Source organism: Rhea americana, unplaced genomic scaffold, assembly GCF_003343005.1.
Source record: "Rhea americana isolate MKP2758 unplaced genomic scaffold, rheAme1 scaffold_339, whole genome shotgun sequence".
NCBI lineage: Eukaryota > Metazoa > Chordata > Aves > Rheiformes > Rheidae > Rhea > Rhea americana.
The window spans coordinates 495949-523271 of NW_028186467.1; the positions used below are offsets into that span (position 1 = coordinate 495949).

General features: G+C 36.3%; 1 protein-coding gene across 4 annotated transcripts in view; it reads right to left on the reverse strand.

Annotated features, from left to right (window-relative positions):
- The window catches only part of CASK (calcium/calmodulin dependent serine protein kinase), a 218202-nt gene that overhangs the window by 25056 nt on the left and 165823 nt on the right, over positions 1-27323 (reverse strand). For all 4 annotated transcript variants that reach the window (XM_085311301.1, XM_085311303.1, XM_085311300.1 and 1 more), the window contains exons 12-17: positions 16962-17039; positions 15535-15615; positions 11812-12000; positions 11116-11194; positions 6674-6759; positions 4515-4583 (exon numbers count right to left, since the gene is read on the reverse strand). In XM_085311301.1, coding sequence (XP_085167427.1) covers positions 4515-4583; positions 6674-6759; positions 11116-11194; positions 11812-12000; positions 15535-15615; positions 16962-17039 — 582 coding nt within the window. The remainder of the gene's footprint in view (positions 1-4514; positions 4584-6673; positions 6760-11115; positions 11195-11811; positions 12001-15534; positions 15616-16961; positions 17040-27323) is intronic.

A 27323-nucleotide genomic window follows, 5' to 3' on the forward strand; every position in this document is an offset into this window, starting at 1 on the left:
AGTGATTTGGAGAAAAAACAAGCTGAAGTTGTGAAAAATGCCATGTATTTCTGAACTCAGTTGATGGCTCCTCCCTTTGAAGGATTTTTTTTTGGTTTGAGAATATTTTGATTCATATTCCGCAAGCAGCTCTCAGAAGACAGCATATTACTCAAGGCATATGTTCATCATGACAAACTGAAAAAAAATCTCCATTTTCACTACTATTAGTGACTTCAGTACTAACTGTAAGAAATAAATGAAGCTAGTCAAGAAGCATCTGTACAGTTTTTGGATATCTAGTCATTTTAGCTATAATTTCATCAAAGGCATTTAGATTCTTACTTCCTAGAAACCTGGCCTTTCTTTCTGAAAATACCAGCTCAAAGGTCAGAGAAAAAACTGTGTATTATGCACAGTCTAATGAGACAGAATGGAATGAGCAGAGACTCCCCTGCAGAATGCTAGGACTGCTTAGAACTGGAGTGGAAAACTTCAGCTTGCAACCTGAGTTTGTTTCTCCATTAAATGAGAAAGAGTCTTAGTCCTCTTAGGGACAAGAGCAGAGAAACATTTGGAGGATCAGATGATTCTGAGTTGTGCAGAAGGGATATCATCTTATTTTAGTCTTACTTGAATATCTAGAGTTCTCAAACTTGTCTAACCCCAAGCCAAGTATCAAAGCATCACAACTTTTGGATCCTTCCTCAAGCACCATAGCTGAATCCTTAGAGGGAACAATCACAACCCTTGCCAAATGATGGCAAAACTAGTTTCCCAGGATTGATTCCTTGTTCTTATGTGTTGATTATGAATGATAAATTAAAAAGATTGAGATGCAATCCTCTAACAAGTCAATTATGTCTACTGGATGTGGTCTTACAGCTTAGATCCTGTCAAGAACAACTGAATTAAAGACACGGTTGTCAGATCTCCAGACGAATGAGAGAGATTTTCTAAAAATCTGCAAACACATTTCAGTTCCAGTTTTGTTCAAGCAATGTTCCTAGAAGTATTTTTAATACAACTGTAAAAGGTTTACAGTCTTGGCATTAAAGGAAACACTGCAGTGCTAAAGAAAAGCTACATAAATATTATTCTTAAATACATGATGATTACCATTGGATTTTACAAATCTTGTATTTATGCATATAAAGGCTTTTCTTCTTAATGAAGCAATGGAAATGTTTCACAGAGACAATCTAAATTATAACAGTTGTTTATATGGAAAGTTCCTTGTAAAAAAAGCATACTTCCCTTGGCATTCTTACAAATCCCAACTATAAAAAGTTACTCAGAGGTTTTTGTCAGTGGAAAATAAGAATGTACATGTAGCTAGAGCAAAATGTTTACTCAGTTGGATATAGTATTAGGCAAAATGTCTGTGTGGCATATAGTCATCAGCCATTAGAAGAATGTGAAGTAATTACTACTTAAGTTCACATTCATGTATCAGTCTGTGATTTCCTCAATATCTGAAGCAGAAAAATCAACATCCTGGTCAATGTGTTACCTAGACATATGAATAAATCAGGACGTGTACCACACTGACTACAACAACAGATGTTCTCACAGTAGATCACTGATCCAGACTATGGGAACTCAAAAGTATTATGTTTTCAAGCAAAGTCTACTCTACAAAATCAGAACTATGTGTTAGTGATCAAAAGCTTCTAAGTCTTAAACTAACTGTCAAGATGACAGACTATAAATCCAAACCTAGCCTTGAAACCAGTTTCTTGCACCAGTTTCTACTTTCTTTGTAGAAATTAAGAGTATGGACATGTTTTCAAATTTTGTGGAGAAAAGAATTAGTGGTTGATTTGAAAAATTACACAGCAAATAAGTCAAAGAGCCTTTCTGAAGCACAGAAGTGTTCCTAAATAATGTCCAGGGATATTAGTGTTTCAATTAATAGTTTATCTTAATTGATAATGCCTATATTCCTTTTGCATTGGAGATTTGGTAGCTAAGCTATTTGCTTTTAAGAGTACCTGAACTGTTTCTCAAAAATTAACAAACACTAGGCAAGAAAAATAAAATTCAGGATGAAGTATAGTTGCAATATATTTAACATGGAAGTTCAAAAGTAAAAATCAAGAAGCAATACCCTCAAACCCATCAACTCCTTCAAAAAAGCCTTAAGACTGACTTGAAAGCCCTGATAACTGAATAGAAGGCACAGGTGCATGAACCCCTAAAAAACTTGGAAATTTTCAGTTGAGATTTTGAAAACTTCCCAGTGACACTGAAGTGCAGTTACATCCTGTAAGGACAAGACTTTCCTGTATATGCTAAAGTGACTTGATATTCAAAAAGCATCACCTCAACACTTCTCTTAAGTGTCCACAAAATAGGAAAAATGTAAGTGAGATGCAAATCTCAGTTACTTGAAAATAGATTCCCCTCAACCCTCCCCCATCCCATACCTCTGTATATAAAGGCATATAGGCAGATTCTGTATAAAAGGGGAGGTAGGCAGATCATCTCTGATTCTATGAATATTTAACTCTGCATATTTAAGATTAGCAAGACATTTTGCAATCCAACAATGTGATTATGATAGGAGACGTGAAAAAAAAATTGCTGATTCTGTTTTTTATTCCACTGCTGGTAAAACTACACTACATTAGCAACTGTCCATAATGGAAGGCAGGAAAAAAACCCACCCAAAAGAGAGCTCTAGAAATATCTGAAGCATTGACACAATTAGGTCAACTAGTAATATAGCAAAAAAATAGTGAAGATCAGATATCTCTGTATATATCCTGCCAGAGAGCAACAGAAGGAACGCTTTTTGCGGCTTACTAATGACATTCAACATCTATTTTTAGCCTCTGTGAAGGGCTAAGAACTTGATTCCTCATCTGAATCACAGTCCTGAAAAATTCTGAGAAAGAAACTGAGAAAGTAACAAAGGACTAGAGATGATGTAATAGGATGAATTTAAAATTTTTGTGTACGCTCTTGATGCTTGAAAACCTTGTCAAAGTCATAGTGATGACAGAGCAGTTGGAATAGACCCAGGTGCCTCTGATTAAAAGAATGCAAACAGCCACAAACTGTGATAAATTTTCTCTGCCTTTGATTATCCATTTCTAATTTTCCTGTTTTGTCCACATGAAGACAAGAGTCCATGTTTCTCTTTCCTGTGGAATAAATATTGTGAAGAACCTGAAGACAAAAAACTAAGCAAAAGAGATGATCTGCTATTACTAAAATGACACTTAGTGGCATTAATTTAAATTCATATGCTGGACCTATTTTTCTCCAAATAATCATCTTCTCCGGAAGTATATAATTTTGCCAGTTTTGTATTTTAATACTGGGAAGCAAGGTACTTTTCATTTTTATTGCTAGTTACAGCATTGGAGTCAATACATAAATTCCTCAACACATTCTAGAATATCTATTTGATTTTTTTTACAAAAATATTTGCATCTCATGAAAAACATTTGCTTTTATATTTATACCTCTTAAGGAAATTTGACCTCATAGATGAAAATTTGTCAAACCCTCTGTCTCTAAAATCTTAATCTTTTATCTCTTGACAACTTCTATTAAAAGTACGGAAGGCAACTAAGAAAAAGTATTCTTTTTCCAAACAGATTGTTCTGAATCACAATAGCAGTTTCTATAGGTTCTAGCATCTGCTGAAACCCCAAAACAATTAAGATGAAGTGATAGGTCTAATTAAGCTAAGCTGCTGGCCTTCAACAGAGACTGTGATTTCACTCTGGTAATTCTAATTTGGGAACTGTGTGTGTGCAGTCAAGCATGTGTCACAGAAAGACTGGCATCATCTAGATAGGGCATATGCCATCTATATGCTTACATTGGAACAGTATCTCTCAAGTAGCCATTTTCTAGAATTTAATTCCCTTCAAATGCAATCTGGAACATTGTGAGCAAGAAAGAATCAAACAATCTCAATTTAACTGTGCAAAAACCATAACATCAAGTTTCTAGCTCAATGAGAATTGAACTCCAAACCTATTTTTCTTCACAATGACAAAATATTAATTTTGCATGGAAACATAGTATTAACCCACATGTAACTGTTACAGACAACCATCACAAATTTACCTGAACAGGGTTATACGGAAACAGATTCTTCAATTAACCCTTAACAGCCCAAAGCAATAAAATAATGTTTTATGCTTAAAAAAGGAGGAATGTTCCTCTGCTTAGGAACTCTAATAGACTTCCTGGAGAATGCATTTTAAAATGTGATTTTTAAAGGGGCTTCCTAAATGCATGAGTTGAAGGAACTCTAGAAGATCTCCTCCTTCTCCCCCCCTTTTTTTAAAAAAATAGGCTGTAAAGAGTTAGTTAAGGTGCTGATGAGATGAATATGAGGGCTGAGTAGGTAGGTGGGACCTACTCATGTTCCGTTATCTTTGTTGTAAAATTGGTGTGCGTGATCTAACAGGACAGGCAGAAACAATTTCCCAGAAAGCAGTAACATTCAGCCATCAGCAGGCAGTTAGTTACAGGACTGAGGAAGAAATGAGATGGTTCATTAAATTCATTACCTCACAGGATGAAGACTGTGTGCGATAACTTGGCACAATCTTGAAGGTGATACTCCCTCGCATTTCCCTCTGCAAGAAGAGGAGCACTTCTTTAATAACCATGACACTGAAGAGAAAATCCCCCAAACACTTATGTTTGAAAGGAAACTGTCATAGCTAGTTTAAGAGCAGCAGTACTTTTTCCTAAAGTAAATATTCAGAAAAGCTAAAATACTACGGCAAATTTGTCATTTCACTTGGAAACAAACTTTTAGATGGTCTCTTAATAATCCAAAAGCCAAACATACATTATCAGTTTGTTTGCCTGTTTTTCAAATGTCTAGAAAATAGAACTGTATTTTCAGGGAAGAAATGCACAGGTGCGTAGGCTTTCTCCATGTCAACCTTTTCTCTGTAGCTATATTCTTGTGATCTACACCATCTCTACTACAAAAGTGACATTTTCTTCCCTTCTAAAACAATAATCAGACTTTCTGAAGGAGTTGCATGTCACTCCACTATCGGAAGAAAAAAGATAGCTTCTCAGGACAGAAGATGGGATCTGCTAGTTTGTATTTATTATAGTAAAAAATATAACTGCAGAATAGCAGTGGATTGTGGCAACATACTGGCATAGCTGTATTTTCCTAAATGTTAGGTAGCATATAAATGCCACCACATGGCTGGCAACTGCAGGATTTGATTTGGGCAGAAAGGAAGCAGACCACTTCAAGTGAGTCCTTGGTGCTTTTCCTTTCCTCTCTCTGGCTCGCTTACTGTGAGCCAACAAAATGAAAGTTGCCTGGACTCACTTAAGCTTTTCCATCTGGTTTTTGACACTACAAAAGGAACTGCGATACCATTCAAAATCCCCAGATTAGAGTTGTACACAGGAAAAAATACGTATGTTATGGAACATAAAACTGACTATCAGCAAGGCCGAAGATGGAGTTTCTCTGCAAAGAACTAGACTGTGTTTGAAAAATTTTTGCTTTCTTTGTAACATCAATAACCATGTACAATCATCTTTGCAACTTGTCACTACTTTAGTGTATGGCATGACAGGACATACTGAATACAGTAATGGAGTTCAGCCAAGTCAGGAAGCCAAAAGTCAGTTGATAGGAGAAGTTCAGTAGAATCTAGAAGATCAAGGTGAGCCTTGATCTTCTGGATTCAGGATTTATGTAGATGAAGACTTACTTTTCACTCTAAATGCTCCCAATATGGACTGAAGGAGGAATTTGATATAATGGGGCCATATGCACATGTGAGAATCCTGTCCCAGCTCATATGACACTATTTACAGCTTTGGAATTTAATTTTCTGGCTACAAATAGAAGTGCATCCTACTGTTCAATCCCACTTCAATGTCTGCTTCTCTCTCTCTCTCTATTTTTTTAAAATCATTCAGCAATAGATCCTGAGCAACTTGGGCTGAATTCAGTGTTGACCCTGCACTAAACAGGAGATTGGACTGCAGACCTCCTGAGGTTACTTTCATTGTCTTTGGATTTGTATAGCAATCATACCAATAGGTTTACAAAGTTTCTTTTCATGCACAGTATACTCAGTGACCGCAATTGGTTTAGATTGAAGATTTGAAGAAGCAGAGCATAATCTTCATAGGCTAACTATGAGTAGTAGGAGGTAGGCAGTATTTTTGCTGTTGTGTCCATGAGAGACAAGACAAGAAATTACTGCATTGCAACAAAGGAGACGCAGACATTAGAAAAAAAAATCTAAAATGTAAGACTGTTATACTTTAAAGTCAATTGCCTAGAGTTTGGGGAAGTTCCATCACTTTTTTTTTTCTTTTCTTTTTTTTTTTAAGTGCTGGTCAGACATATATCTGTTGGGAATGATTTAGTGACTACGATCTTCTCCCTGTGACTAAATGGAAAAAATAAAATGGTATCTGGAGGTGCCTTCTTGTAAAATGTGCAAAAGACTACATAATGTACAAATAAGACATTAGACACTATAATGTGCAAAAAAAGACACTAGGAAAACTAAAGGGAAGAGCCAGTTCCCTGAATGCTATAAAAGGAAGATTTTGGGTTACAGGCCCATGCAGGCTATCAAGAATGGAAGAAAAAGGAGAAGACACACTGCAAAGAAGAGTTTTGTCAAAAGAAGACACTTTTATGATGAACATCAGCAAACTTTCAGCCACTTACAAGCATTTTTTGTAGTTGCTCTACAGTTTGATTTGCCACACTGATCCCATTTATTTCTCGGATTTCATCCCCTACATGTAGCGTACCTGCAGAATTAACAAAACAGACGATCACCACACATACTTATGAGAAAATTGTAGGACAACACCAATATTCATATAAAGTCATAATTATGAAACAACACTGAAGTAAGAATTTGGGTTAAATTCAGAAAAGGACAATGGTAGCTATGTGTTAGGAATCCGTCTTTCAGAGTGAAGTCAATAAGTCAGCATAAGATGCCCTGGCACCACATACAGTACAGGGAGAAAGGATCAGTTCGCTCACAAGGACACTCCAAAAACCTACATGTTGAATAGAAAGTCACCTGCAGCTACTGAGCTGGAAATGTTTAGAGATATCTATCTGAAATCACCAAACTTGTCAGAGACAAGTATTTTATCAAATGATTACTTAATGCAGTTTGGTCTCTGGCCACACTCAATTTTATCTGTCAGCTGTTGTATCTCTTCATTTCTGTGATTTTGAAATGCATTTTCTGTATGCACACTTAACTTCAACTTGAATGCAGATACCTAGTGTGACTGCCTACAACCTCACACCATGAAACACATCTCTGCTTATCTTAGGAGAGTCATAAATTGATCTGAAGCTGAAATGGAAATGGCATGCCTTGAGTTAGAACGACAGGACTCTTAAGACACTGCAAAAGATCAACAGGGATGCCCCCAATGAACTACATATCCTCCAGACCAGCAGCAATCTAGGAAGCTCTTTTTGGATTGTAATTTTAGACAGGAGTAGTTTAAGCCTATCTAATTTTCTAGTAGTTCTTCAAAAAATCTCCACAACTTATTATTAGCCAGAAGATGTTTCTCCTCTCTAACAAAATAATGTCACGAGACCATCACTCCACACTGACATAACATATTGAAGATTTAATTTTGGCAGACTTTCTCAGGAAGCCATTCAATATCCAATTTTCACTATCAACAGAGTAGCTTCTATAGTATTGCTCAGAGTGCTTAATGTGACTGAAAGACTTAATCCTGAATATACTGGCAGTTTTTTTTCACTCGGTAGTGAAAAAAAAAGGGGGGCTAATTGCAATTCTTCTACTCTTCAGCAGAAAATTTATTGCAATAGTTTACTGAATTGAATGCAACAGTCCAGCATTTGAATTTCAAATTAATCTAGTTCACATCTAGAATATTAATGATCAAATTACTAATGAAATATTTTGAAAATTTAATTTTGGCAGACTTTGTCAGGAAGCCATTCAATACCCAGTTCTCAAAAATCATTCTAAAAGAAATGTGTCCCTGTTTCTATTGTATCACGTCAAACCTAAATTCTTTTTGAAGTGAGTGTGCTGTTATGGAACAATAACACTGAATCACAAAGAGCACATCCCCTGAAATAGTATATAAACACTTTATTCAACTGTTCAAACTGTTTATTCAAAACATTAATCTGATGAAGTTAAATATTAGAAAGAGAATAGGACTTTGTAATAGCTTTGTATCAAATTATTTCAACAGTGCACTTAAATAGATTCCCTTCTTCTGGAACATTTCCCATTTCTTTTACTCTGGCAGAAGTGAACTTTGTTCTGTATATGACTGGAATATAGCAGTATTCATAAAAGTTGGGAACAGAGAACGGCCATTTAACAGCAGAGGGTCATTTTGTTTTAAGGGGTGGATGGGTTGGTAAAACATAGAAAGATTCTTTCCTTTATATATATTCTTGTTGGAAAGGATTATTCTTGACATCTCTAAATAACAAATCTTCCCATTTGTTGCTTCCATGACCTGTTACAAATATGCTTAACCATCTAATTTTAGCTCCTTTTCTATGGGGTGTATTGTGTTTATTCAGAACTTTGAGTATAAGCTATTCATGATTTATTCAAGTAAATAAAGGATAGATGGATTTCTGGTGTAAATGATTTCTTTGTCTTTACACACCACAGTGAAGACATTTTCAGTAAGTGCGTGCTTGTTCTACACAGAATTATGAGCTCCTACCCTATTGGGGACAAGAAGGAATAAATTATCAGAGTCTCTATTCAGAAACATTTTCTGTAGCCAAAGGAAAATTCTGTAGCTTGGAGAACATAAGGCTGAGAATATACCATCATATTTTCACCCAGTCTTCACATGGATTTTGTTAGGATTGAATAAACCTTACCCAAGGGTATCAGTGTCTTAAAATCACAGTGTAACTCTATTTTGGTGAGATTGGCATTAAGTCACTTTGAGAAAGTAGCATACACAACATACAACTGCTGTTTTTCCTGTTGGGTTAAACAGGCAGCCAGTAAGTCCTCTCTCTTCTTTGGGAACTTGATTTTTCAAAAAATGTCACACTAGGACCTCTTCTAAAACAAATCTTAAAGTGAATTCACTTTTTGGCATGCATACCCCCAAACCAGTCAGTCAGCAGGAAAAAAATCTGTGGGTTATGACAGTGAGAACTGCAAAGAGCTCGAATTATATGCGGCAGATCTCCTGAAAATATATTTACTACATAGGAAGTCTGTACAGATACACTGATAATAAATGAATGGACACTTGAGCTAAGTTAAAGCACAGGTGCAAGAGTGAAAACCAAGACATACTTAAACCTAAGATCTAATTCACATATTTACCCTAAAAAAGCGGGTAAGTCAATGAACTGACAAATTTTAACAATTAAAACTTGTAATTTTAATCTGCAGGACCAGATGCAGTTGGCATATAGATGAGAGGCAGACTTCACTGCAGCTACTGTATTTTGTGATTTGGAATCGTGCAGTTTGCACTTAGTAGTGCTAAGTGAAATAATGCAGTTACTGGAACGCTCCCAATAGGCCTACTATTAAGTCATTGCCATTACTGCCTGGCAGTCCACCATACAAAAAGAGGAGAAAGCAGAAACAATAACATTTTGAAAACAAAATAAAACAAAAAAAGCCACAGATTCTGAAATGGAGTTCAAAAGATATGTTGTGCTTGAGATCACTGTCAACTTACAATAAAAATATTCTAAATACAGGTATTTTGAATGAAGCAGTGAAGTGACAGGTATCTAATAGAGTGCTAACAAAATTAAAAACACTTAAAAATTGGCAATACTACAGAAAAGCTGAAGTATGGTTTATTTCCCCTCTCAACCTTTGTGCAGAAGAGCTCTACCTTAATTAGATGAAGCACATAGTATAGGTTAAATTTCCTGTGGAATTTTCAGAAATAAAAGCTGCTGTATAATTAAAAAGGACCCCCTACCCTGAGTTCTAATAGACATAATTGGAATTAATTATTTAACAGGTTTTGAAAGGTTTTTACTACTCTGTAATGGAACACAGTCACTTGAAACAATACTCTGCAGAGGATCACCACTACCTAACTACGGTTAGAAAACACCTTTTTTTCTGCAAATCTTACAAGACAATCTCCTTTTAAAAGTCACTTTCAGAATCCAAGTAAATTGCAGTTCAGAAGGTCCTTTAAAGGAATATATAAATCTATATAAGTTCTCATCCTTGTTTGATGAAAAGCATCTTTTATACTTCTTCAAATCAAAAATTCAAGGTCGAGAAATTTAAATGAATATATCAGAGAAAGAATCAATATATTTTCCCTGTTTTGTATATTGTTTTCCTAGTTATCTGTTCCTAACTTCTTTTGAAATAGAACAGCAGGCTGCAAGGACTTTGATCTGACAAATTATGACAATTTTTGTGTTATAAAAAGAAAAAATTCACAAAATGGAAAAACTAAAGTAAACCATTTAAAGGCGTGATCCGAACTCGCAGCTAACAACCTAATAGGGAAGTTTATTTAAAATACGACAAAGTCCAGCCATTAGTTATTTCTGAAATCTGATCTGGACACACAAAATGGAAAAAGGAGTAGATTGGAAATGAGAAAAGATGCACGTCTGCACGGTTGTGTTGCAGTAGTGAAAACTGAAAATAAAGACTGAAGTTGTAGGCACAAGAAATATTTCTGTTTTCCAAATCTTTTCAACACTGAACGCACAAAGATCCCCAGGAATTCTGAGAAAAGACATGGAGAAGCCTGATTTTTTGCTGAACAAAGCTCTTTCATTTTGCAAGGAAAAGTACAATAACTATCCTAAAGATTCTTTTTTAAACAGGTATTAGGTAAGTATGGTATAAAAAAAGAATATTAGCACCTCAATCTCTTGATCAGTTATAATCCTGTTCCCCTAATTAAAGGCCTAAATGAAACACAGGGGCTTTCATCTGAAAACACTGTCAGACCTCTAAAACTGCAAGGTGATAAAGGCAGTTAACAGGACTCCATCCAGAGAGAGAGGTCCACTACTACAGAATAGTAGCAATCAGAATGAGTAAGATGTGCTGTTACATATTTTGTACAAAATAATCTAAATAATCCTATTCAAAAATAAAACTACTTATAACACCTAATTACCTTGCCTGTGAATCATTCCTCCATGCATAATTCTTGCCACGATGCAATGGTTCAGCTCATTCATTTTCAAAGTGATTCCCTAAAAACAAAGAAATTGTTATACTCTTAGGACAAAACATTAAAATATTCAGCACTGTAATTCTTCAGTGTTTAAGAATGGTCACTTTTTCTGAATATCTGAAGATAGGGCACAAATTTTAACATAAAAACCTTTATTTAAAAATGCTACTTAAATATGGGCAGGGTGTGTGTGCGTGCACGTGTATGTGTGTGTGTATATATACATATATGTTTTAATTTTGCAGATGGCTTACCTTGTAACGTAAACAGATACCATTTACCAGATGAAGATACAATAATTTAATACAGAAGCATGTAAGATTCTGGTTTGTTAAAAATGTAATTTTGCATTGAAGAGCAAACAGTCCAGCAAAGTTTTAAAGCTTGATCTAGTATAACTACTGCAAGGTTGTTTTTAAACAAAATAAGTTACAGTGGTACAGCCTGTAGCATGGATACATGCATAGCATTTTAAGCTATCTTACTTCATACAGGAGGATATACACAGGAAGATAAGTATATACACTGGATGCTGAACTATACCAACTATCTGGGCAGCTCTACTTCAAAGTGAAGAAACTTGCTTTGAAATCATGATAACACTGGTCTTTAACAATAAAGAATCAAGAAAAATACCATTGGTTCATCTGTGTTCTTCTGGAACTGTACCAGTCGAACTCGTGTTACATTCTCCATATCCATGTCACCGTTAGCGCTTTCTGGAGAATCTCCGTTTAAGTATGGAGAGGTGGGAGGAGGTGTAACTCTCAGCGCTTCATCACTGTAAACTTCATGTGCCACTACATCATGAGTTTGAAGTAAGGCCTAGAGGAAATCATAGTAACAAAATACGAGTCTTCCAAAATCTCTGATGCCCCTGCTCATTCTTCATAAGTGTTTTTGGATTTCTCCAGAAATTAAAGCAAATCCAAGATACTACTGCCTCACTTTCTATATAGGAACTTTTCTCTTAACAGAATCTAAGATAAACTTCAACAGACTCCAAATGCATACATACATGCCCTACCTTTGAAATCTGCATGAGTGAACCTAACTTTCTAATGTAGATATCCCTGTGAGAACGACGCTGCTCCCCCTCTCCCTTACTTTCTTAATACCTGCAAGTTTTACTGAAACTAATGGGAACTGTTCAGGTCAGAATTAGGCTATCTCTATTTATATGCCTAGACATAGAAATTAGGAAATTAATTTTTAGGGCAAACTATTCTTTAATGAATATCCTTGTAAAATGAAAACTTACTCAGATCCCATGGTAGTTCATTATAACAAAGACAGATTGTGGGTCAATACTAATTGAAAGAATGAAACACTGTTTGTTATCGTTCACAAACATAACCACATCCATATTCTCCCTGTCCCCTTAGAGCACAGACTCAGCACAATCACATGGAGTTCCAAATGCCTCATAAAAATTAGTGTAAAACAATAAATTGCTCAAATACTACTTCATTATTTTTACTCTGTTTCCTGCTGTAATAAACGGCACAACTGATTAAATGTACTTAAACATCTTTGATAAGTGCAGCAACCGACTACATAAGCATTCTAAGCTAGCGTGAAGACTTTAAGTCTATACAACTGTTAAAAATGTAACATATTATTATGAGATAGAAGTTGAACAAAGTGTAAACATTTGCTAAGCAGTATCCAAAGATTACCAGGCTTTTCTATGGTACCCGTCCCAGGGGATCTTTAAGAACTCTATGGATCATCTCCATTTCACACCTGCATTGAATTCTTACTAATGAAGATATTATGGCTAGCTTACTCCTATCTGAAAACTAAATAGGACTTATACGTGAACATGCTAATACTACCCTCCCTATTAATTCATCAAGGACCAAACTAAGAAGGGCTTCTCAGTTCAGGATTGAATAATCAAGCCCTGTTATTACAATATATAATATCAGTCCCAATAGCAGTTTGGTCAATCTATGCTATAGTTAGTGTGTTGTTAATTTTCATTTAACAATACACTGACTGCTTGTAGCTCTTTAATTTGCAAAACTCAATCTTGCAAGGCTTAAGACTGACTGCTCAGAATTTGTTTTGACTGAGAAATCTGACTCTGCAACTGCTTAGTCTTCAATTAAAATGTTTAAGCAGGACTTATATTGAAATGGGCAATTCAAAAACATCCCTACAGCACGTATTTCTGAAGTGGAACCCAAGGCAGCAAGCGGATTTTCATAGCTTCTAAATTTGTCCCCATGATACCACTTCTAAAGTGTACCACATTCTAAAGGATGACTTCATAAACTTATGAAAACTACGTAGTCCTCATCAAAAATACTTTTTATGGAACTGCCGCAAGAGAATTCTGACAGTTGGTTTTAAATTTATGAGGACAATCAGTTGGAAATAGAGATACCTACAAAAAATGATTTCAGACTCACTTTTTTTGTTGCTTGATTAAGCGTATTAAATTTTGATATGCCACAATGATTCTTTCTGAGCCAACTTTGAAAATAATTGATGCTTAAAAAATGGTCTTTCTCCATAGAGTATGTCTGTGTAGTACTTATGCAAAAAAGATAAATAAAATTAATTTGTCAGATTCCAAAAGAGGAGCTGAGTGCCAGTCAGTATTGTTTCTGTTTTCTCTTTTTTTCATTCTGTCCTAGAACACGGCTGAACACCATGGTACCTTGTTTTATTCTCTATTTCAACCGTGTATCCCTGTTAAGTGTTGAACCACATCTGCTGCAGATTCAGGATCAGTATTATCTCCAGGCAGTGGCATATCAGGGTGTTGCAGAGAACAGAGGAAAAAACCGTATGTCTATGTTAGCAATTAGTGCAATGAATTAGGAGTGGTCAACAGGGTACACAGCTTTGGGTGCTAAGGACCTGATGTTCACACTGTATGCATTTCAGGTGCTTTAATTCTGACAGCGTCCATACCGCCTTGTGGACTGAATGCCCATTAGCAGCTGGACTGCACTGGATAGGCTTCTGGACTACCTCTTCAAGTTTAATTTCATCTGAAGAGAGTCTAGTTTGCATGCTTTGAGACCTGTACATGATACCAGCCAAAGCATTGTAAAGGGATAATCAGGAGAGTCAATTCATTTGGCACCGCAAACATGAAAACAGATGCACCCAAAGCTACTCTGGTCATCAAAAAAACATACTGGGACATGCAGCTATCCAGATTTCATCTTATACCTGAATATGAGGGTGGTTTCAGCTCACTTTTTCTTGGAAATTAGGTTTATCCTTCAGGCTTTTTACAAGACAGTAATTCAGCTTTCAGGTGAGCAAATTCCACAAAGCCCACAGCATATAATCCTTGGATTAGGGAGAGTCACAATACATTATTTTAAACTGACAATAATGTATATCAGATTTAAGAAAACAGTGTTTTATTTCTGAAGCTTGTGAACTTCATCCACGGCCTAAAAACAAAAGAAACCCTTCAGCTAATTTCAAAAGATTGTGAACTTTAGTGACTTGAATTAGGTTATTAAATGGTCACATCCTTGAGTTTAGGATAAATACTGCCCGCTAATCAGGTATGTGAAACAGTAATTGATACGTAATACAAATTCACTAAACAGTGCACACTATTGATTTATTGTAATCTAATCTTAAATAAGCACGTATTACAGAACAAATTCACATATTTTTATCCTAACAAGACCTTGGGAAAAAAGAATAGAGGATACCAGTTCTGGCTATGGAGATATAGAAAGCTTTGCTCTTTTGAGCATCCCTCCCAGCTAGCCCCAAAAGATCATGAAATTGTAAGCGTAATTTCTATTACTATAAACTGCAGCACTAAAGCAGAGGCCTTTGGGCTGGCCCAGAGAAGTTTTAGTTGCCTAACTAGCCAAATAATTCTACTTAAGACAAAATTGATTTATGTTTTGTGCGGGAGGAGAAAGAAAGGGCTACCTCATTGCCATTATAAAGAGTTAGTGAAAATATTAAAGAGTTCAACCAATAATAACTCCTGTTATCAGCATGATTTTCACATTTTTCATGCTGCTTTCTCTTAGGATTCCTCTTTGAAATGAAAGGAAGGAAAATAAAATCAAAATAAAACATCTGAAGCACTGTCCTATTTGATGAGCACTGGCCCTTTGAACAAGTATTCCTAAAAACTGTTGCTCACCCTTGTAACAGCTGCATGCTATACAATTGCTTGCAAATATATTGGTCCCATGGCAATTGTAGCTATTTTGCCACTTAGTAGATTAGAAGTATTTATGAATATGAATACTATATTTGAATGAAGTTTCATCACTTGTAGGTTTTGGGGATAACTTACTGAATTTTTATTTTTTTTAATAATGATGAACATATTTAAAAGCAACAAGAGTATCATTTTCTTACCATGAAATGAGGTTGTGTTAAAATACGCTTTAGCTCCTTTGCATCATTGTTCTCTGGGTAACATGAAATTTCTTCTAATACCTGTGAAACAAGCAGGAAGAAAGTCAGTAACTTTCTTGTAAAATAAAGCCATTAAACAAACAAATGGAAACCCCCACTGGTTGGAGTTTCCAAAAATATCTCCTAATGATAATACAAAAAAAAAGAGGTTTATGACAGAAAAGGGCTTATGAGAATATCCCCCCCAGCAGAGTCTAAGAGCATAAATATCTCACTTCAATCTTCCCTCTGTGAGATAGAAGAAATTTGAAGGAAACAGTTGCTCTTTTTTCAATCAACAACATTCCCCTAACAGGTAACAGAGACAAAAGGGCAGCACTAACCATAGGTGACATACATCACCCCCAACAACTGCTACTTTCACACATAGTCTCACACTTACTAAAACAATCAGTTTAAAAGCAAAATTAAAAATACACATAAAATAGCCTCTCTGCAAATTAAATAGTTACAAACACGAAACGTAGACGGTCCATCTGCTGCACCACCTCCAAGCTCCAGATTTTATAAAATCTGGGCCATATTTCAGCTTACCACTGGGGGAAGGAGGAGGGAGTAAATGTTTCAACTCCTTTGCTTGCAGCATGATATTTTCACCTATATTTTCAACATGCAACTCTCCGGACAATGAGAGCAGAGCACTTTGCTTTTGGAAGCACCTCTCAGGACATACAGCTAGGAAATTTTGCAGAACAGAACTTCAGGGCTTCTATCAGTGTGAGTTCAGTTATTACACACTGTTTTACAGTGTTCTTGTTCACTCTATTATAATAGCATTGTAAACGAGTTTTTCCTACGACATCACCCTGAACAATTGTACTATCTTTACTGATACTACGTAATACAACTATTTATTTATTACTTGTTTTGCATTTGTTAAGTATAAGAATTAAAAAAATTCTGTGGTACATTTATCTGTAGTGGTAACTTTACTGCATCTCTAGGTTCACTTTTCTTAAAACTATTACTGATACTCCTGTTTTTTCAATTGAAAAAGTTGATACCTAGAAAAAATGAGTGTGTATTTTAGGAAGAAGTCATACAAACATCAAACTTTTGTTGCAGGGGACTATATTGAGCACAAAAGATTTTGCATTTGCCCAAAACGAATATTCCTTCTAATACTGCTATTGTTGTGTCAAAGGTTAAATCATGAAACTGAGTAATATATATAATCCTTATACACATAATGGAATTCTGCAAGTTTATGCAACATGTTATGTAACATAAGTAAGTAATTACTTATGTAGAAGTAATTCCAGAGATTAATTAAGATTAAAAGCCAGAATACCTATCTGTATTTTAAAATGATGAAAATGTTCCACAATAAGACTTTCAGAGTCAGAAATATATTCTAAAATCATTACCTCTTTGGCTCTCTGTACAGCATCACTTGGAGGATTCCTGATTTGCGGTGAAGATTTTGTGTTAATTTTGTCATAAAGCTGAAATAACAAGAAAGCAAACTCTTGAAATCGCATGCTTTGTATAGTTATGATGAGCTCTAACAAAAGTCTGCCTACATCACCATGAGTAAGGTGAACTGGTAAGCTGCAAGTCCCACATATGTTTTGTAAACAAAAATTAGCAGCTTAATGTTTTTCATTTTATTTTTTTTAATATTTTCTGATTTGAAAAATGCCATACATTCAGAGTTTATACAACAACCTGGGAAAGTGTGAGAGGTTAAGTAATTCTGAAAACTTCCCATGCCTTTTCAACCGACTTACAGAAGGCAAACAGCTGTAACAGAAGTGATCCAATGAACGTTGAATAAATACTGTAAATCATATATTCTTCTATATATTCAAATTAATCTGCATATACATTTTTTAAAATAAATAAAACATCCCAAGCACTAATTTAAATAGAGCTTAAAACATGGGGAAAAGTATTTTCTGACTAAAATGTTCTTGAAGACAAAAAGCTACAAAAGCCTAGGTCTTTGGAGAAACACAGAATGGTTGAGGTTGGAAGGGATCTCTGGAGATCATCTAGTCCAACCTTCCGAGAAGCTAAAGCAGGGTCACCTAGAGCAAGCTGCACAGGAGTGCGTCCAGGCGGGTTTTGAATATCTCCTGAGAAGAAGACTCTAGGTAACCTGGTCCAGTGCTCTGTCATCCTCACACTAAAGTTTGTCCTCAGATTCAGGTGGAACTTCCTGTGGTTCAGTTTGTGCCTGTAGCCTCTTGTTCTGTCACTTGGCACCACTGGAAAGAGTCCAGCCCCATCCTCTTAACACCCTCCCTTAAGGTACTTGTAGACAGTGATAAGATCTTCTCAGTCTTCTCTTCTCCAGGCAAACAGGCCCAGCTCTCACAGCCGTTCCTCAGACAGCAGATGCTCCAGCCCTCTGATCATCTTCATAGCCCTATGCTGGACTCTCTCCACTAGTTCCACATCTCTCTTGTAGTGGGGAGCCCAGACCTGGACACATCACTCCAGATGTGGCCTCACCAGGGCTGAGTAGAGGGGCAGGATCACCTCCCTCGACCTGCTGGCAGTATGTTTCCTAATGCAGCCCAGGATACCGTTGGCCTTCTTGGCTAAAAGGGCACATTGCTGGCTCATGGTTAACTTGTTCTCCATAAATACTCCTAGGTCCTTCTCTGCAGAGCTGCTTTCCAGCAGGTCAGTCCCCAACCTGTACTTGTGCATGGAGTTATTCCTTCCTAGGTGCAGGACCTTGCACTTGTCCTTGTTGAACCTCATGAGGTTCCTTCTCCGCCCAGCTCTCCAGCCTGTCCAGGTCTCTCTGAATGGCAGCACAGCCCTCAGGTGTGTCAGCCACTCCTCCCAGTTTGGCATTATCAGCAAACTTGCTGAGGACGCACTCTGTCCCTTCATCCAGGTCACTGATGAAGAAGTTGAACAGGATGGGACCCAGTACTGAGCCCTGGGGAAGGCCACTAGCCACAGGCCTCCAACTAGACTCCACACCACTGATGACGACCCTTAGCTCTGCCTTTCAGCCAGTTCTCAATCCTCTTGACCGTCCACTCATCAAGCCCACACTTCCTGAGCTTATCTAGGAGGATGTTATGGGAGACAGTGTCAAAAGCCTTGCTGAAGTCAAAGTAGACAACATCCACTGCTCTCCCCTCATCTACCTAGCCAGTCATTCCATCAGAGAAGCCTATCATCAGATTGGTTAAGCACGATTTCCCCTTGGGTGAATCCATGCTGACTACTCCTTATCACCTTCTTTTCCACCATGTGCTTGGAGATGACATCCAGAATGAGCTGTTCCATCACCTTTCCGGGGATGGAGGTGAGGCTGACTGGCCTGTAGTTTCCTGGGTCCTCCTTCTTGCCCTTTTTGAAGTCTGGATTGGCACTGGCTTTCTTCCAGTCCGCAGGCACCTCTCCTCCTCTCCGTGACCATTCAAAGATAATGGAGAGTCGCCTAGCAACAACATCTGCTAGCTCCCTCAGCACTTGTTGGTGCATTCCATTGGGGCCTATTTATTTATGGATGTCAAGCTTGCCTAAATGATCTTTAACCCAATCCTCCTTGACCAAGGGAAAGTCTTCCTCTCCTGAGACTTTCTCTCTTGTCTCCAGGCTCTGGGATTCCTGAGTGCCAATCTTAGCAGTAAAGACTGAAGCAAAGAAGACATTCAGTAACTTTGCCTTCTCTGTATCCTTCATCACCAGGGCACACATCCCAGTCAGCAGCAGGCCCACATTTTCCCTAGTCTTCCTTTTGCTACTGATGTATTTGAAGAAGCCCTTTTTGTTGTCCTTGACATCCCTTGTCAGACTTAATTCCAAATGGGCCTTAGCCTTCCTCATCACATCCCTGCATACACTGATAACATTCCTATATTCCTCCCAAGTGGCCTGTTCCTTTTTCCACACGCCGTACACTTCCTCCTTCTGTTTGAGTTTTGCCAGGAGCTCCTTGCTCATCCACGCAGGTCTCCTGCCCCCTTTGCTTCTTACTCATAGGAATGCACTGATCTTGAGCAAGAACAAAGAAGAGCAGAGAGAAGAGAGAAAAGCAAAACAATTCTAGCTGAGAAACAAGGCTCACACAAAGATTAACCTTGCTTTACTAGGATTTGCTGTGGGCTAGAAGAATGCCAATTTATTTAAATATGAAATTATAAAGCACCAAGGTATTTCTTTTCTTTTTTCCTTTTTTTTTCACATTTAAAAATCATGAGTCATATAAAATACAGTAGAAGAGAGAGCTGGCTTCCATTTCAAGTTACAGACTGATGTTATGAGGCTCTCATCCATATAGACCTAAGTGAAAGCATGGACATTGTAGTAAGTTATAATTTCTAATTAAAATCTTTGGCTTTGTTTTGAAACAATATAATGATGCTAATGCTTGTAACGATCTTTCTATTTATGCTACACTTCTCTAAAATGGAAGCGAGCAAAAGCATAAATATAAATAACTATTTTTAGGGCATCAGAGAAATGTTTATTGTAGTGATGGTGGTCAAACACTGGAACAGGTTGTCCAGGGAAGCTGTAGAATATTTTATCCTTGGAGATACTCAAAATTCAACTGGACAAGACCTGGGGTAACCTGATCTAATATTGAAAGTAGTCCTGCTTTGAACAGGGGATCAGATGATCTCCCAGGCCCCTTCTAACCTAAATTATTCTATAAATCTAAGTAAAAACTATTCAGAATTCTACAGGTATCTTCAAAGGAAAGTACTCAAATACAGAAAATATGCAATAACACATGCAAACAAGCATTCAAAATACACAAGGGAACCTAACAGTAATAAATAGAATGTATTCAGAGACAAACAGCAAGTGCCAAGAAAACACCTAGACACATCTATTCAGCACCAAATCATAACACTGTAAAGGATGAGTTTGTAAGAACTCCAAATTTCAGTTGCTCAACAGAGTTGTCAGGAGCTCTCGTTTGTGCAAGTGCCATCTCCATGGTTTGAAACAGGACCAGCCTTGGGTATCTGAAAAAAACGAATCCCCCATACTACAGGAGCGTCATCTTCTTTGTCACATGAAACACCATTTGGTTTTAGAAGAGATACAAATTACAATAAATACAACCCTCCCACATCATCATTTTTATTGTTTTCCTTAATAGTCCATTGCAAATATTGAACATTTCAAATCTATGCTCAAATAAGTACTAAACGAGGAAAGAACGTAACTTCCAAAAATAATGCCCATGGAACAGCTATTCCAGTGTCCTGAGGAAAGAAGAGTAGACAAGTCAAGCTAAACCAGTTTCTTCCACATCCAATAACTTTACTTTGTCCTGGCAAAACAATTCTGTACTCAACAGTCTGAGACACAACAGCCTTGACCAGTGTTAAAGTTACTGAAATCAAAGCTTTCTGCTAGCTTAAAGTTCAAGAGATAATTTAGTTACATATACAATTATTTGTTTCTATCTTTTCAACAAGGAAAATAGGAAAGGAGTGACTGTAAGGACATTCAGGTGAAAAAACAAACAAACAAACAAACAACAACAACAAAAACCCCACAACAGTAAGTTCAAAGTAAACAAGGTTGCATTTAGTTTTCTGCAGCATCTTTATGCTGAGGTATACATTTAAATTTGATTCCCTAGGTCAGCTATTTACTGAGATTTGCTTCCAAGCCAAAACCTGTTAGAGAGAGACTCTGACAGTACTTACAAGAAAGACCTTTGTAATTTCATGAAGGTCTAAGGCCTATATATACCTTAGCCCTAGGATTCATCCATAATTTCTGGGGGAAGAATATAGCCTGAACTAGGGAAAGTATATATTTTGGGGAGCTTTGCAGGCACCAACAGATCTCTTCTAGAGAATCTTCTTCAGTATTCTATCTCCAAAGCCCATTGCAGTGGAAGCACTTGTTCATGTATCTAATAGAAACTGGTGTAAGCAAACAGTCTACACTGCACTGCATTTTTACTATGACTATAATGTGCTTTTCACTAACATTCTGTCCAATCTTAACTCTAAAGAACAAGAAGCAACAAAAACCCCAAACAAATCTGAACAGAAACTTGAACTTCTCAACCTTCTACGAATTTTAAAGTGGTAAATTCCTAATTAAAATCAGGGATATTCATGACGCAATATCAATTCAAGAAAAAAAGAATACACCTTTTTCTTTCTTTAACTGAGTTATCATCATTTTAATATCTGCATGGAAGGAAAAAAAATGTATTTTCTGGCCAAATCAAAGATCATACATGTAGAGAACAAAGAGCGTAAGTAACACCTACACAGGAGGAACTATCTTGACCAGGGAAAGAAGGGATCTCAGGCAGTCAGAAAGCATAAAGTCAGCTGAATATGAGTTTCTAAATAGTGGAACGCTGCCCAAAGGCCGTAATATAATGACAGTATCAATTAAGAAATAATAAGATGATATAATGTTTAGGTGGGACAACAACAGATCACGGTTCTGTTCTAGCATTCAATACACAGGAAGGATGCTAGAAGGCAGGGAGAGCTCAAAGAAGCTCTCTCAAAAGATACCTTCCTCCCCTTGGGTATTATAACAGGCTTAACAAAGACAGAAGTTTAATAGTTTGGGTATTTAGTGTAAATGACAAAACTATGACATGATCCGTAGCAAGGAAATAGTGGGGACAAATTCAGAACTAAAGCACAAATTTCAGCATTGTAGATAATTGAGGTGGGACTGATTTTCTCACTTTGGAATTTTTAAAACCAGAAGCAGACATTTTTGCAATGGTACACTCTAATTCAAATTTATTTCTAGCTTACCATGCAATCAGGCTAGATCATGACAATTGCTTCTCTTAGCCATGCTGTTCATTCTATGAACAACAGATCAAGTTTTAGAATATCAGTGCAAGTCACTTGTTTTGTAATTTGTTGAAAAAAGATATCTATGGAAACTGGTGTTTCAAGAACCACTCTTCGAAGAAGCCAATGACAATATCAAAGAACTGTTTTCGTATGTGAAGTTATCAATGGTCAAATAAACTTTCCACATCAGAAAGCCAAAACGACACGGAAAAAACAGTCTATCAACTTCTGTAAAAGTTAAACAAACAAACACAGATTATCAGCTAGTTATTGCTATCTCTGTTCTGAATTTCTTTTAAATTAGGAGCTGACTGAAGCTTATTTTTTTCTTTTTTTCTTTTTTTTTTAAATAGATAGGCCAAAATGCTTGGGTTTTAACTATGGTTCTTTCAAATGGTGATGGACTGTCTTGGACTAAAACTGTATTTAATCCATTTTAACAACAAATCAAATGCACAAATTTGATACTAGCAACAGAAAAGTTTCCTCGTGGAGACAATTATCAGTACTGTTACCAAACCACCTCAACATCTGTTTTAAAATCTCATATGGAAACAATCTTCTCTTCTTTAGGCCACACAATTTCTCTCTAGTATAACGCATTACCAGAAGAAATTACTTTGGAGCTGATGGCACAAAACATTAAGAGAAATTGAAATAATGATATATACAAGATAATATCATAAGTAATAATTTTACATTAACTGTTAATATAATCACAGCAAAAATAAGAACATACAAGCATAATATGTATCTTTAGAAACACACGAAATCCAAAAACTGTGAAAGGATGTTATTTTGTTTAGTGATTAACCTATTACAGAATGGTATTCATTTTATTTCTTCTGATGGTCCTATGGTCATTCATTGGGACAAAATCTGTTCTACATACACAAAGGTTGGACAGCTGGGTGTTGTCAAAGTGGAATATACAGGTTTGAGAAATAAATCACATTCAATTTCAAACAAAGCAGAGGAGAGCTCACACATTTATAGAAAATCAAGCTGTCTGTCTTCCTCTATGGTCAGAAGAAAAAGATAAATGTTTTGAATAACTCTCTGGAGAGGTTTAAATTTCCTTCCGCTTTGAACAGCCCCTCTATAAAAGGCTCTCTTTTTACTCTTTGATTGGAGGTAGCTAAATGAAATATATGATTTTGCATGTTATTAATTCCACTGATGTCCTCACAGCTAATTTGACAGATTTTGGTAAAGAAAAAACAGCTACGGTTCCCTTCTTACTACTGAAATCATTGCTGGAATCAAAAGAACAATAAAAGTTTTTTAAATTATTTTCTTTTCCTGCTTGGTCTATCCTGCTGCTATTACCTCACTGTCTGACATGGGATGATAATGGTAACTTCAGTGGTCAGGACTACGGTGCAACGTAAAGGCACTCGAACTTTGTATTTGATGCACCCAAGAATTCCACCAAATCTCTCCATTTTATTGCTGTAGCTTTTAATTAATGCAATTTTTAAATAAACCCAGAAACATAGACTGCATTAGTACTTCCTAGTACTTGCTTTATGTGTTTAGTTTTGTTAATATACCGTTTCAACCACACTTTCACACAATTTTGGGAAACATTAGAAAAAGAAAGTCTGTTTCTGAAGTGTTTTTCATTTGGTACATAATCATAGAACCAAAAAGAAGAATCAAGAATATTATTTTGTATTTTTCATTTCTAACTTTAGCAATCAGTTTGGATAGAATTTTTTAGGAGTATGTAATTAAGTCTATTTGAAAAAACACATTAACTCCATCCATAATTAGTCTTTACTGATTATAGATGTTGGTAAGAAGCTTTCAGTCAGAACAAACCAGGAGCTGGCAAGTGAGAGCAAAGCTTGTACTATGCATTATCACAACAGGAACCGGTAAAGTACTTCTACCTTCTTTACAATCTTCTGAAAGACTGTTTTGCAATATTCTTCAAATAGTTTCACACTTAAACTATGGTTACAGCAGAAGCAGACACTTTTAAGCTGATGTAGACATGCTTGGAATTTACAGCCTAGTAGTCCATCCCATTGGAATTAATCGTGTTGTTTCCTGTATACACATCAACAAGAACCTCTGTTTCCTTGAACATAAGGGGGAAACCTTCCCCCTGCCCTAAACACCTTTATACGTACATTTTGCAAAATGCGCACAAAAACCTTGAATGGAACTTGTTTGCACACAACATAGATCTTGTGATACAGAACACATTACCATGTGCAGCTAGCCAAAAGGTTTTATGTACATAAAAAGGCATTTTTCCTATGTGTTGTCTTTCACTAGTCCTGCAAACTAAGGTCCTTCAGGAGATGTATCAAAGGTGGTTACTTACAGCAGGGCAAAATCCACATGTGCCCTGTTGATGGGCCTTCTTTTGCTGAAGCACTTTATTTGGAAGTAATAACAACTAACCCCTACCTCTTCCCCCAACAGCCCAACCCTCGAACTATTTCACTCAGCAAAAAGCATAGATATAACAATTAAAAATTTATAATCATTAAAACATTATAAAACCTAACTAACATATATCATGAACAATTTGGGATACTAACTTATTTTTCAAAGTATAATGTAAAATGATTGTTTGTATTGAAGATTTATGGGATAGGGTACTCTTAAAATTATAAGTAATTTAAACAATTTTTGCTGAGCAGTCCACTTCTCTTTTACTGCAGTACTGAAACTTAAAAAAAGAGTTAATATTAAATTTAACATAATATTTACTTGGCCCCTATTATTTCCCATCAGTTCTGAGCTGAATAATTCCCACTTCTCCACCAATTGCCAAGCGTTTTTTTGTAATAGAATTTATCTCCCCACAATGGACTTTTAACTATGTACTACAGACTGGCATTGTAATTTTATTCTAGATGTATATAGTGTCCAGTATTTAGACACCATGATCCATAACTGCAATTCTCAGCTGTAGTAAGAATGAAGTAAAAGACTGTATTAAGACTGTACTAATATTATATTGAAAAGACTGTACTAAATTATACATACATATATATGTGTGTATATATACATTATATATACACATATATGAAAGCCTGGGCACACAAAAACACACATTGCTGAATATAAACAATGAACTTACTTACTTTACAAACATTGTTCTATATTAAAAAAAGCATACAGCAAAAGCATCTTGCATCAACAAAGCCCCTTTTCTTTTAGGGACTAGAGCACAGGATAACAGAACATCCACGCACATACTACAAATCCTGAAAATCACAACTGAGATTAATGTTATAATTCTTAGAAATACAACCCCAAATCCCCAAATTCTGTACATAAAATGCAATTTCTGTTTAAAGCTCTTGATAAACTTTACTTTCGTGAAACACTAATTGTTTTCTGAAGCCATTTATACTGCTTTCCAACTCTAGCTGATCATCTCACTTCCTTCACTCCATTTCTTCTCATTTTTCTGATACCAAAAATGATAGAAAACAAAAAATCTAAAAGTTCAGCACTAGCTCTCAATCTGCTATACCAACGTAAATGATAAAAAAGAAACAAAATTAACTCAGTCAAGTTGTACTTTTCCACTTCACTATTTTTTCACTTGTTAAATGTTAAGAATGCATTTCTCTTTTATGAAACATTTTGTACACTACGAAACAAAGAGTGAACAATGTAACTGTTGTAAAACGCCACAGCAGTTGCAACCTTTGAAACTGCCAGGCTTGGGAATACTTTGCAGCTCAAGTCTCACTCAGTCCTTCAGCACCAGTCTTCTGCATTTGCTACACAGAAAATTAAGAACTTCCTCTTAAAAAGCTTAACAATTGCACCCCACACATTAACAAAACTTAATACACCAAGTAAACATAAACTAACATTAGAGCGAATTAACAGAACAGTACTGCTCCTTAAAAAACAAGTGTTATTTTAAATCATGTCTGTCACAACACAAGTGTTGTGAAGAGAGTACCCACAACAAGTCCAGGAGTCTCACTATCAGTAGAGCAGCTTTCTTCGTAGGAGTCGAGACTTTTTGCCTTCTGCCTGTACAAAGGGAACGCGTTTCTTCTGATATTTAAAAGCAGACTACGCAAAAGCCTAATCCGCAATCAGGCAGGCGAGACAAAACAAACTTTTCTTCTCTGACTAGTTTTTCAGATGTGCACAAATTCTTTCTTAACTGTTTCCTGTAACAGAAGTCAGAATACTGTCTGACACAATCCTCACTTAATGTCGCAGTCAAAAATTTAGATCCTTCACAAGTAACACAAATTTAGCTTCACTGTCCCATCTAATCTTGAATGCAAATAAAGTTAGATTATGCAGTAAAGTCAGTAACTGTTTTATCTGTCCAGAATCTGGGAGTTTCTGTGATGCAAAGGAGAAACTTTTTTATACTCAAAATGAGAGCTAGTGAACTGCTAGAGTATAAACAAAACACGATCTGTCAACACAAATACACATCAGGGAGGATTTAGTTCTGGTTCAAACAGATATTTGAGGGCTGCTAACCTCAAATGTTAATTCCTCAAATTGAAATATCTAGAAATAATTATTAAAAATGTATGTCCTTATAGATTTGACTTTGGCTTTCTGAACAATACAACAATTTGCAACTCTGTGATATTAGAAGAATAGTTTTCATCATTTTTAGGTTTTGTACCACCTAATAATTCTCCAGTGGAGATGCTGCCCCCATACAGCAACATTTACTAATAGGCTTGTTGCTCTTTGTTACCTTTCACAAATCCTTAGAGTGATGCTCCATTGATCGCAAAAGCTTCACAGGCCGAAAGCTGAAAAAAACCTGACTTACTGAATGAAGCAATATTCACCAGCAATAAAATCAAGGAAGCTCTAAAATTTAAGAGTCAACTAAGTAGCTGATAAATGCCCTCGTTCTTTCCTTGCCCACTTCAGTTTCACCATCTCTTTTTTTCCACGCAAAATGCTCTAACCTTCGATGCCTGCTTGTTTCCTTGTGGTTCTACA